Source organism: Megalobrama amblycephala, linkage group LG22 (genome assembly GCF_018812025.1).
Source record: "Megalobrama amblycephala isolate DHTTF-2021 linkage group LG22, ASM1881202v1, whole genome shotgun sequence".
Classification (NCBI taxonomy): domain Eukaryota; kingdom Metazoa; phylum Chordata; class Actinopteri; order Cypriniformes; family Xenocyprididae; genus Megalobrama; species Megalobrama amblycephala.
Window position 1 is genome coordinate 3,272,141 of NC_063065.1, and position 14,284 is coordinate 3,286,424.

General features: G+C 37.5%; 1 protein-coding gene across 1 annotated transcript in view; it reads right to left on the bottom strand.

Annotated features, from left to right (window-relative positions):
* Positions 1 to 4,279: 4,279 nt before the first annotated feature.
* gfod1 (glucose-fructose oxidoreductase domain containing 1) overlaps positions 4,280 to 14,284 on the bottom strand; it is a 26,355-nt gene continuing 16,350 nt past the window's right edge. Inside the window, exon 2 of the mRNA XM_048174592.1 lies at positions 4,280 to 7,542. Within this exon, the coding sequence (XP_048030549.1) occupies positions 6,620 to 7,542 (923 nt within the window). The 3' untranslated portion in view covers positions 4,280 to 6,619. The remainder of the gene's footprint in view (positions 7,543 to 14,284) is intronic.

Below are 14,284 nucleotides of genomic sequence, written 5' to 3' on the forward strand. Positions count from 1 at the left end.
TCCACTTTTAAATACACTTTTCCTGATAAATTTACTCACCCCCATGTCATCCAAGATGTTCATGTCTTTCTTTCGTCAGTCGAAAAGAAAAGGTTTTTGAGGAAAACATTCCAGGATTTTTCTCCTTACAGTGGATTTCAATGGCTACCAACAGATTGAAGGTCAAAATTACAGTTTCAGTGCAGCTTCAAGGGCTTTAAACGATACCAGACGAGTAATAAGGGTCTTATCTAGCGAATCGATCAGTCATTTTCGAAAAAAATACAACCGTTTATGCTTTATAAACAAAATATCGCCTTGAACGTACTTTCTGCTTCCGCATTCTTCATAAAGCCAAAGTCCCTTTAAGAGAAGTCATTTCACTCGGCGCATCACGGGCATCCTGGGCATCATGCAATCTCTTTGAATGGGGAAACATCAAATTCTCCAAAACTGTTCGCCAACCTTACGATTAAATTTCATATTTGAAATCACCAATGAAATCTAACAACAACCGGCTCATAAATGTAGTTTCTAAACGCTCGAATCATGACAAAAAAAAAAACTATTTTTCAGGCTGGATCAAGCTAATGCGCATGCGCAGACCTAAATGCGCGTCTCTTTTGAGGCGCGCGTCTGACTGTTTCTATAGAAACCGATGATTCTAACGGCCGCTGAAGTGACGCGATGACTTTACCAGTCTGCGATTGGCTCTTATTTAGAAGGCGGGACTTATTCCGCCATATTGCGCGTTACACTTTCTCCCATTCAAAACAATACGAGTGACACGTCTTGTGTTATTCTATAGTCTTTGATAACGCTTACGCTGAATGTTCTACGCCTTCCCTATTCAAGTTACGGAACGAACGCAGCGCCAGTTTCGTTTTTTTCCGTAAGTAGAATAGGGAAGGCGTAGGACATTCAGCGTAAGCGTTATGAAGAATGCGGAAGCAGAAAGTACGTTCAAGGGGATATTTTGTTTATAAAGCATAAACGGTTGTATTTTTTTCAAAAATGACCGATCGATTCGCTAGATAAGACCCTTATTACTCATCTGGTATCGTTTAAAGCCCTTGAAGCTGCACTGAAACTGTAATTTTGACCTTCAACCTGTTGGTAGCCATTGAAATCCACTGTAAGGACAATAATCCTGGAATGTTTTCCTCAAAAACCTTCATTTCTTTTCGACTGAAGAGAGAAAAACATGAACATCTTGGATGACATGGGGGTGAGTAAATTTATCAGGAAAAGTGTATTTAAAAGTGGACTAATCCTTTAAGTTGATTTTTCTGACCATTCTGGCAGATATTTTTTTCTTGCTTTAAACATTTATTAACCAATCCTAAACTGTTGCCATCCGGTTTGTCTATGAATTGTGTAATAGAGAGAAAACAACAGACCCAGAGCACATTTTACTGCTGAATCCCTTCTTTAATGAGTCCCCATCACTCACACACACCGTGTGTTTGCACATGCTGCCCAGCAGGACGAGGATACAGTAGATATTCACATACACAGAGAACAAGCCTTATCTTACATTGAAACGTTTCCAGTTGTAACATGTGTTTTCACAGGTTCATGTTTGCAGTTGAAGTATCGTTGAGTTTTGTTCAGAAACAGGCGAACTCAAGCATACAGTCATCACATTCGACTCCAGTTTGTCCATGTTAATTCTGAGATAAACAGTTTTGATGATGACCAAACGTTCCTCTCACGTCTGCAGACTGACATTACAACAGCGTTTTCATTCTCAACATCACTGAGACTCACTGAAGGAACACTGAAAAATGAGTCTCGGAGAATCAGATTTTTATCGCTGTCAAAGATGCAATGAGAATATCTGAGGAATCTTCTGGGTTCAATACAAGTTTTTAACCTTTGTCTAAAGTCATTTCATTCCACTTAAAGGAATAGTTCACCCAAAAACTAATATTCTGTCATCATTTATTGACCACAATGTTGACTTTCATCTGTGAGCAAAAGATATTTATACAGTATTTAGCAAATTGTGGCAACAGAGCTTAACTTTTACTGATCCCAGATCATTCCATTAAGACAAGTCTCATAGATGATGGAGAAAGTCTTTTCAAAATGAATAAAAATCAAGCCCTATTTTTATTGCAGCCTTAATGTCTGACATCGTTCTTAGAAAAATCATCTCTGGAGGTCTAGGAAATCATAACGATCACAAAATTATGACATATTAAGTCATAAATATGAGATTAAAAGTTGTAATTATGACACAAAAAGTTGAAATTATGACTCAAAATTATATGACATTGTAATTCTAAATTAAAAGAAAAATGACAAAAAGTCAATAATCAGATAAAGTTGAAACTGGCAAAGTCACAAATATGGCAAGTTAAAATTACACTTTTTGTCAGTTTCATAAAATGTAATTTATATGACGGTCAAAATAATGATATAAGACAATTATGTTAAAAGTCATAATTTTATTAATTTTTTTTTTTTTTTACTTTCGTCATAATCATGACATTTTATGTCATCACTTTGACTTTCAATTTTAATTTTTTGTTTAATAATTATGACTTAGTACCTCATAATTCTGACTTCTTGTAATTTGACTTGTGTAAATTTTGATATTTCATAATTCCTAAAGCATTTTTTCTTGTGTGGTGGAAATGGGCTTCCATATAGTGTAGCTTATGCTGCATTCATTTCGTGTCATAATTACCATAATTATCATAATTACAATATATGACAACCCTTGAAAGCTTTTAACCTCCTCGGACTATGAATTATTTGTGTCCACAGCGACATTCAGAATGACAAAATGGATCCATGTGCGGATTTGATGTTGATCACACCATATTTATTCAACCAAATCCAAATGATTCAGTTTGTTTCTTTGGTTTCTGGTTATGTAAATGTGATCTACCTCCTCATGTCAATTAAGCTTCATGATAATCAATATTTTTCAATGGCTCACTCAAAATGTTAATTTTATAATTTATGCCTCAACAGTTTAGCAGTCAGTTTAATAGCTTTATTGACCTGAGAGAGGATGATATTAAACATTCTCCCGTCCTACAGAGATGATTTTTCCTTGAAGAGACGTTTCCATTACCTTGATGATCAAGTGTTCGGTGTTTCAGTAGAGAAGACTAATCACATTTCTGAGACAAACCGGGACAGGTTTTGTGTGGGACTCTTAAACGCTGACATCACACTTCCTGTAGAAATGCACAAGCAAAGGCCTCTATTTCCTGTATCACAATTAATACACTTCCAGATTTAATATGAAACACTCAGGATAAAAAATAAATACCATTCATAAACTACACAGAGCATGTTTTTCCAGTAATGTACAGCAGGTCAATACACATAAAATACAGCCACGTACGGTTCGACTCCACAGTGTTTCATCAGGAAGATGACACAGTGAGCAGCTGCACAGTGATGGACGACAGCCGACGCACGTCTACAGCGCATGCATCCAAGCAATGCCAAATAAAACGCTTTCTGTACGTTAATCATTATTTCCTACCTTTTTATAACAGTTTTATAAGCATCTCCAGCCTGTAAAGTTTACAACTGCATCAAACTATAAACCTTAAACTAGAGATGCATTATTAAAATTGACCAATACAGGCATCATATGTTTAGAGCGAAAGATCTCTAGCACCTTTAGCATGTCTGAAAGATATTTTGGTTTATATTTTTCAGGCTTAAAAAATGACTAACCTTCGAGGAAGTGCAACGTTCAGCAACAGTCTGTTCTCAACTGCGGGTAAAATCGGAAATTGGGCCTGAAGAGCGAAAAATAATAAATAAAAACAACAGTCAAATGGGCTTAAATTTTAAAAGAAAGGAGAAATACATCATTTTGTAATTCGTCCAATCAAACTTTACAATATTTCAGCACAAAATTCATCTGTCATTTGGTAGAAAAGAATCAAATTAGACTGAAAATAAGGAAATGCGACCCAGATCATGTGTACATTATTTATGCAAAAATGTTTTCCTATTTAGTCTATTAACTTTTCATATATTTGAGCCTAAACAGTTCATGATAATATTAATATTCTTAGCATTAGAACAGTTTAGAATGATTTCTGAAGGATCATGTGACGCTGAAGACTGGAGTAACGATGCTGGAAATTCCGCTTTGCATCACAGGAATAAATTATGTTTTAAATTATTTTAAAGTAGAAAATGGTTATTTTCTATTGTAATAATATTTCAGAATATTGCTGTATTTTTTATCAAATAAATGCAGCCTTGGTGAGCAGAAGAGCAAAAACATTAATGTTTTAAAACATTTTGACCATTAGTTTAAAATATTATCTCAGATTTTTGTTTATTTTCGGGTCACCACGTGATTTCTAATATAAAATCTGGATCCTAAAGCAAAACCAGCTGAGAAGCACTGATGGTGGATGTGACGGCCTCCTAAAACACCTGTTCAGACCTGACTAAAACTGGTTTACATTTCAAAATCTTTCAGACTTACAGCAATAATGATCAAGATACCACACAAACATTGGGATTATAAATACACACGCCTGAAACAAACATCTGACATTCTTTGTGTTTTGTCCAGAGCTCGTAATACACAGCAAATCCTCTAGTTTACGGCGTCAGTGGAGATTTCATGCATTTGCAGTCATTGTTTTTACTGCTGGAGTCCATGTGCACATTAAACACACTCACACTAGCATGCAAACACGTGCCGACAGACGCCAGATGACCTTGTCTGGGTTGCACTTACACGAATAAACAATCGGGACCTTCAAACTGAAGTCAGACTGAAAAGCAAAAGTGCATGTTTGTTTTTTGCGCTATCCTCGAATTACAAACACGTCGCAGGAACAAAGGCATTTCAGCGAAGCGTGGCCTTGTTTGTTTTTCTTCCGACAGCAGATTTTTATTGCATACTTGACCAGCGCTTGGACACCAAAAGTACCAGCAGCCGATTTTTTAACACAAGTCAAGCCCGTCAGCTGAAAGTTCAACTCAAGAGGCACAATGTTTCCTCCAGCTGCACGTCCTCAAGGTGAAGTATCCCGGTATTCCCAGAATCCAGCCTCTCTAAAGGCCTGTTCACACCAACATGAGTGTTCGGCACAAATGATTTCTGCGTGCAATTTGTCCGTTCAGACCAGTGCTGAATGAAATGCAGATTCACTCAATGACAGTAGGTGGCGCTTTTAGAAAATCGGAAATACTTTTCTTTGCATTGCATCTTGGCAAGCAAATGTTCGCTCGTTTATTGCATCACATTTTTGCACCAAATATTCATCTAGCTGTGAACAGGCTTTAAATTGTAATTTTTAGATTTTAACACATTCACGTTTTAGCACAAAAAACATGCGTTTGATCTCAAATCTTCAACTCTTTCCCCGCCAGCGTTTTTAAAAAAAGTTGCCAGGCACTATCAACGTTTTTTGCTAATTCTCACAAAAATGTCATGGCCCCCAGAACATCTAGCAGAATGAATATCTGAATATGCAATATAGCCTATTTAAACAAAAAAACAAAACATATGTTTTATTCTAGTTCTAATCATTCCTTTTTTTTAATCAACACTTGAATAGGGTAAATTTCATTTAAAAAATCAACATTTTGAGCTGAGAAAAGCACGTTTTTAATCAAAAACTAGCCTACATCTGGATCAGATTCAAGACTATGATCAAAACATAGATGGTGTAGATGGAGTCCATCAACTCCTAATGCTTGCACAGTCCTGTAGCTTATCCTGGGTCGACATTTCATTCAGAAACATTAGGCATTTTTGATTTATTTGCTGTTTAATATTGGTGATCGCATTATTTTACATATACTCTGATAAGGAGATTCAGTACTCTTTCAGAAGATGTGTCAAAGCGCCACCTAGCGAATAACGTCCTAACTAGCCGCGATGGCGACACGCGGTGAATCTATTTTAGAAACGGTTTCTGCAACGTCGCGGTTGGAACAACAACACAAAGAATGGCAATGAATGCCGCCTTTTCAAACAGGATTGCCAGGTTTTCACAACAAAACCCGCACAATTGCTCCTCAAAACTAGCCCAATTGCATTTCAGGGGGGTCCCACAGTAAAAATCGCTTTCTAGGGTGTAAAATTTGAATTTTTGGCAGGGCTCCCCTGGTAAAATTCGCATTCCAGGGGCTAAATATCATGTTATTTTGGGTCGATACAACGCGCGGACATGAAAAACAACCCGCGAAGTAGCCCAATTCTGCGGGAAAACTTGCAGAGAGAACCCGCCCATGCACTCTTCTGATTGGCTGTGATTTTTGATTGACTTTATCACATGTCATAGTCGTGTCACGTCTGGTGTGGACAGACAAATTGTTTGTCGCTGGAATTTTAATTCGCGTATGGATAGGTAACGGTGTAACAGTGAAAACACGGATGGCGGGGAATCGTTTTCTCACATATAACGGAAAATTCTGTGTTTGGCAGGGAAAGAGTTAATGCGCTAAAAGCATATGCGATGGAAAGGAGATTACCAAACCTCTCCGTAAAAAACAAAACATTGCATTGGTCTGAACAAGTTGCATTAAAATTTTTGCATCAAACATTCGTCTTGCTGTGAACAGCGCCTTAACTCGTAACTCCAGCAAGAGATGATGTTCGGGACTATAATCCAGTTGGGTCCACGCATGAGCCGCGTTAGCAGTACAGTGACATCCGGCTGCGTCGCATGGCCTCGCTGATCAGGTACGCAGGACTGACCTCCGGTTCTTCCGTCATCACGACGATGTTCTGCCACTCTCCACACTGATTTGATTTCTTGATCGTGTCTACGACGCAAAGCGCGTACAAACAGTCCTCAAAAGTCGCGGCCATCGTGAGCGGCCGTCCGTCCCAAGTGCGCCGGTCGTCTTGGTCCTGAAACGCCTGCCGTACGGCTTGAACCATGCAGATGGTGCCAGTGAGGTAGGGAGACGGGATGTCCCGGAAAGCCTTGTCGGGGAGGGACGCGTCCCCTACTTGGGTTTTGTCCTTAAGAAGAAGCTCCTGACCACATTCGCCATCGTTCTTCTGCCCGTACAGGTCCGTCCCGCAAACCTTCAACCTTCCGGCCGTTCCCACGACCACAACCTCCTGTCGAAACTCGCCGGGGACGTTAAAGTTGAGCGTAACCGTGCAGCAAGTGCCTCCTTCCAGCACCATCTGAAAGGTGCAAAAGTCGTCGCTGGTGATTTGACGGATTCCTCGGATGTGGTCGGTCTGCTTGACGAACGTCTTGAGGAAGCCGTGCACCTTCGCCGCCCGCCGGCCGGTCAGAAAGGTGAGTAAATCGATGATGTAGCTGCCCACCGAATGCAGTCCGCCGCCGCCCATCAGGTCGTCACAGCTCCAGTTGTACTTCTTCCCGAGGAGGCTGCCGCCGTGAACCTGCGCCTCGCAGACCAGGAGTTCGCCGGCGTAACCCTCCTCCAGCAGCTCCTTCATGCGGACGAAGGCGGGAAGGAAGCGCAGCACGTTACCCATGATGCTGAGCAGCTTCGGGTAGTACTGGGCCGCTGACATCATGCGGAAGGCGTCCAGCGGAGTCGCCGTCCGGTCGCATATTACATTTTTTCCAATACCTAGAAGAGGAAATGAGAGAGAACGTTAGACGTGTAGATGATATTAAAACAAACTCACCTGAAATAAATCAATCACAGAGATATAAAAAGACATCAGGGAATTGCTGACCTCATCTTGTACATGGTAAAAAATTATTAAAAGATTATTGGAGTAAATTACTAATTCAGTCTTTCTCCTTCAAAATTTCATGTTTAATTCAGTGTTGTAATTTCTTTGTAAGAGTTAAAATAGTTTCAAAGTAATTTTTTTTCAGTATAGATGAAAAGAGATGTGGAACAATCACATGATTAAACAGCTCTAATTACAGATTTCCCTTCATTTCAGTACCTCTACATACCAGCAGATGGCAGCAGATTCCCAAATATTAAATTCAAATGTGATGCTGGTTTCAAAACAATGAAATGTCTTACAGAGAGAGGTTTGTGTATTTGTATCCTACTGTGAGCCTATTATATTAATAAAAAAATACAACTTTTATTAACTACAGTTAATATAATAAAAATGAATACAAAAAGTCTCTTATGCTCACCAAGGCTGCATTTAATTTATCAAAAATACAGTAAAAAATTTAAATATTATTACAATATAAAATAGCTGCTTTCCATTTGAATATATTTTAAAGTGTAATTTATTCCTGTGATCAAAGCTGAATTTTCAGCATCATTACTCCAGTCTTCAGTGTCACATGATCCTTCAGAAATCATTCTAATATGCTGATTTGCTGATAAAGAAACATTTCTGATTATTATCAGTTGAAAAGAGTTGTGATTTTTTTGTAAACAGTGATACATTTATTTTTCAGTATTTTTGATGAATAGAAAGTTCAAAAAAACAGAATTTATTTGAAACTTTTGTAACATTATAAATGTCTTTACTTTAACTTCTGATCAATTTAATGCATCCTTGCTGAATAAAAGTATTAATTTCTAACATCATTAAATTCTTACAAAAAGCTGTTCAAAAGTAATTATCAAATGATTTATCAATCAAATGCATGCATTCTAGTCAGTCAATCAGAATCAAGTATACAGACAGACTATGCTATAATATTAATTAATAAAAATGCATATTCTAAACGCTGAGATAAATTAGAGCATCAGGTGTTAAGCTCAGAGACATTACTATTCCAGTGAAACAGTGAATCCCTGCGTACCGTCATCGGTCCTGTAGAGTCCCGTCTGATGAACGGCATTTCCCTGAGACTTACTGCACAATAAACTAGCAGGCTAATCTCACATTAGCTCCCGACGGCAAGATCCGAGTCAGAAAATTAATCCACTGACCCATTTCTAGACATCCAGTGTGTGAGAAGAGAAAATAAATCTATGTTGCTTCAACAGCCAACACGATTCAGTCAACATGAAATAAAAACCGCCTTTTTACTTTCTCAATATACGCTCCTGGGTAGAAAAAAAAAGTAGTGTCTTCATGATCTTCCATTAATAAAATAACTTGCTCTGCCTCTGAAACGACTTTCCCTTTCAGATGATGTCATCAGTCCCTCTTAATTTTTTTAGCTCCTCCCCTTCAACCTGACTCAGTTCTGGTACATGAGAGAGAGAGAGAGCGAGAGATCATTAGTGTGAGGATACTAAGGCTTTGCAATTCCTTCCTCTCTAGGGATCAGACCAGCATTAATCCACATTGTACCTGCACAACACACACACACACACACACACACACACACACACACACACACACACACACACACACACACACTGCATCCCATGTCATTATCCTCTCAACACACAATTATGCATCTTCTAGCTTAGAAACCCAGCAACCAACCAGAACACCCTAGCAACCACATAGCATCGCCCTGGCAACCACTCAAAACACCCAAACATCTAGTTCACTATTATAGCACTTTTCACAAACCACATCGTTTCAAAGCAGCTTTACAGAAAATCACGATGTTTCTAATGTTTTCATGCGTTACAGTTGCATTTAGCAGATTAGAGCTGTGCGACATGACACAAACCATCTGAAAATCAAGAGACACTGGTGAAAATAAAAGCTGTATAATATCTTATATATCTCAAAGCTTCAAAAATGATCACAAACGGTCTCCTTTATGGGTTGCGGAGGAGAAAATCTGTGGGATTGTGGTTGATTCTCCAGTCATGAATAATACAGAGACTGAGACTTCAAAGCTCTGAACTGACACACATCAGCATCTCTGTTTCTACAGTCACAGCTCCATCAAAACGACACATTAAAGCTTCTTCATTGGGATTGATGGCTCCGTGAAGAACTTTAAACATCCATGGAAATGGTTCTTCTATGGCATCGCTGTGAAAACCCTGTTTTTGAACCTTTCGTATAAGAGTGTAATGAGTGAAAGGGTTTTAATAGAATAATACCTCAATATTTGTTTTCTTGTACTCGTGTATTATCATTTTATGCACCTTTTGGTGCCAATTTAATTGGACACAAATGAAAACAAGAAGGATAAAATGCCTATTTTTAATTAATGTCTTGTTTGCAAGTTAAAATACCTAACAATTTACATGAGAAGCAACGCTGTTTAAGACTTTAAAGGATAATAAATGTAATATAAATCTCTGGTGTCTCCAGAATGTGTCTGTGAAGTTTCAGCTCAAAATCCCCCACAGATCATTTATTATAGCTTGGTAAATTTTCCCCTATTTGGATGTGAGCAAAAACACGCCGTTTTTGTGTGTGTCCCTTTAAATGCAAATGAGCTGCTGCTCCCCGCCCCCTTTCCAGAGAGGGTGGAGCTTTAACAGCTCAACAACAACAAAGCTGGAGAATCTCACGCAGCCAAAATGACGAAAGTGTTCAGCCTTAAATTGTTCAAACCGGAGTCGACACTGATGGAGAGACTCAGGAAGAAGTTACAACTTTTAGACGTTTCTGAATGGATAGTGGATAAATTTATGTTGATTCAACTCATCCACTAGCATGTGCCGTCATGTTCATCTTTTGTGTTGAATTGACCCTCGTTTGTGAAGCAGTCCGGCGTAAAATGACGGCATGTCAACAACACTCTACTACAACAACTCTTCCTCTTCTCTAAAGCAGCTCAACATGGCCCCGCCCCCTTTGTTGCGTGTTCTCGGGGGCGGGGTTTATGTAAATTTTAGGGTTTGTGATGTCACTAACCTGGGAAGAAGCTCGTTATAGTCCCTACCAGCCGTTTGTTGTAGTCGAATTCTTTAATAGAAAATATCTCCTTTGCATTGAACTTTGAGCGTCGTAACTTTGCAGATGTTGTTTATGATCAAACAGCAACATTACACACTAACTAAAGTTAAAAAATGTGAAATCATAATCAACCACCCCTTTAAGACTCATAGATTGTGTTGAAGTGTATTTTTCTTAATGCACAGGAAGATTTTGCACTCATTTTAACTTTACACTTAAAACATGAAAAGATCTGCCAGTGCAGTGAGACGAAATACAAGACCATCGATGAAAACAAGTCTGAATATCTTACGCAGTGTTGCTTCTCAAGTAAAATTGTCTTGTTTTAATGACTGGAAAACAAGTCAAAAAAGACTAATTAAAAAGATATTTTTTCAGTGCAGTCAAATGACTCTAAAACAGTATAATATATTTGCTTCACATTGAATATGGCATCAAATTCTGACTGGTAAGAATAAAATCTCTTATAATTATTCTGGCTGCATTATTTTCAATATTCTAGTTAGTGGATGTGCTTTAGTAATGTATTAATTTCTGAATAACTAAGAAAATGAATCGAAAGGCAAGATCTTTGTTATTTTCTGATGTGTTGAATCTGCTTTGCTGATGTTCAGCCTCATTGTTGAGTTCATAAACGCTCTTTTCCAGGCGCCGAGTTTAATTGGTGCGTTAGAGAGCAGCGGAGAGGAGATAATTACACTTCCATCATCCTAATGGAGATTTCTAACTGAGAGAGAGAGAGAGAGAGAGATGTTAAAAGGTGAAGCAAAAACCTGCACTACAAAACAACTAATGATGAAACTCAAAGCAGCCGCTACGGGAAGCACAGAGAGAGGAACTGATGTCCGACTGCAATTAAGAGCAGAACCAAACCGAGAGGTGAGAAGATGAATGGAGCGGTTGGCTTTATTTTCATCTGTACACACAAAAACATGATTTCAGCAGGAAAACCCCCAGAGACAGACGATTTGTTCAGAGTCACAATTGACCCTGTTTACTGTCTTAAATGCATGTTCCTGCTCTCGCTGTGAATAATTCATTGTTTCAAACAAAAGTCTGCCTTCAAAATGTTTCATCAAATTGGCTGACGTCATTTCGTACTCCTTGAATATTCTATTTCACAATATGAAAGTAAAATGTCAAAGGATTCATGTGTTCAGGTTTACTGTATCAAATCTATTCTGTACGCCGTATTTAGTTCAGGGTTCAACAATAAAGAGTTTTCTGCTGGCCCAGTTTACTTGCCTTATCAACAGTTTCACTGGCCCACACACACACACACACACACACCTGACCCATTACCTCAGGGTCCAAAAAACATCCAAGCCCAGAGAAACAAGCGAGTAAAACAGGTCTGGCTACGTGTGCTGGAAACAGATTCCTCCAATGGATTGATCTCACGTTTCCACTCCGTCTGGAACGATGAATGGAGAGATAGTGTGTGTGTGTGTGTGTGATAGGATACAGCTGCATCTTTATGGCAGAGATGCGGGTGACCTCACACTCACATCAATCACAGCGAGCGGCTCGATGCTCCGGCACACAATATTCAAATACAGTCTCGGTCCGTGAACACACACACACACACACACACACACAGACATGACAAACACACGCAGACATAAATATTACATCCACTGATAATGCATGTGTTTATACCTTTCAAATTTATCTAAATGTTATTGTTAATTGAAATAAAATCTAAATATTATTATTATTTTTTTTAGAAATGTTGCCTTGGCTGAAATAAATAAAGCATTTAATGAAGTACTAAAATTATTCAAACTAAAATTTAAATAAAAATAGAGCTAAATAGAATAATAAAAAAAAATGACAAAAGCACATAATAAAACTACTAAACTAAAATTAAAAAGAAAATATAAAAATATAAAAATGAAAGCTAATTAAAAACATTAATAAATAGTATTATAGTATATAAATAATACTAAAAAACACTGATATAAATTAAGGCACACTGTTTTCTTACTGTTTTACACAAAATAAACATAGGGAAAATTATATTCAATATTTAACATTTACATTTTACTGTAAAATGCCACAGTAATTCCTTCATTGGCATTTCTTAATGATAATGCACAAATATTTCACCAAATCAGAGCTTTGAATTGATTCACTGAAATGGACAGTTCGAACTGATTCACAGAAATGAATCAAACTTCCCTAATGATGATAGATAGATAGATAGATAGATAGATTTAGTTTGATAGATAGATAGATAGATAGATAGATAGATAGATAGATAGATAGATAGATAGATAGATAGATAGATAGATAGATAGATAGATAGATAGATAGATAGATAGATAGATAGATAGATAGATAGATAGATAGATTCACACTGACTGTAAGAGCATCAAATCACGACTGCAGCACAGAGAAAGACTTCTGACGGAGAGCCAGAGGCCATTTCAGGTGTTGAATTACAAATCCTGTGAGAGTCTAGGCCAGTGCACACACATGAACACACACACACACACACACACACACACACACACACACGCACAAAACATCCACTAACATTCACTCACAAGTGAATAAAAACAGATGCATCTTATACAGTAAAGATGCTATCAAAGATGCTAAAGTATTGTCATACAGATGCAAGAATACGTGTTTGTTCTCTGGTCTGTTTTTATAGTCAACATGAAATCAAAAACCACAATCACTGAAAACTCACATTCCCTTCTGACTCCATGTGGATTTAAAACACATTTGACATCATCACATTAGGTCCTGATCAATAAAAACCAAGGCAAATCCTACATTTCGAACATCCTTAATCAGAAATACATAGTAAAATGGGTTGCAAACTTCGCTTCATGTTGAACATTAAGGTACTGTATATTGCAAATATACAGTCACATGTTGTGTGTCAAATCTGAATAATATCTCAGTATACACTGAAAACACATTTCACTCAGAAATAGCTAGTAAATTTCACATATAATTACACTTACACAATAATTAAGTTGCACATTGCATTAAATGTGAATTTTTGAAGTAGAAAGACTGAAATGGTATTTTCTAGAATAAAACATACTCTAATAATCTTTATTTACAACTTTGAAAAATATGTTTTTACAGTGTAGCACAGGAAATTACAACCGGGAAATAAAACAGGTTACTCTTGCTTCACAATCCAAATAGTGGTAAAACAAACAACATGATCAAAACTAATTTACTAAAGCCATAAACATTCACACTTTAAGGCATCTTAAACTGTTTAAACAAAGCTTGGTCAAAGATGATCTTATAAGACTTTGTTTAGTTAAAAAGTGCATGTATTTGAATTATTTTGAATGTTACTTCATTACATTTCAATTCAAATTGCAAATCTGCATCCTGTTTGCTACATCAATTCAAATTCAGGAACTGAATCACAATTTAAAAGGCTTCTCAATTCAGTTCTGAATGACACACAACCCGCTTTATATGCAGAAATATTTCCATTTCCATTTATGCACTTGATGCTTTTGTCCAAACCTTAGCTTCCACTGCATTCAAGGAATAGCCTTCATCAGTGTGCTATTATGCTATTGTGAACAAGCTCTC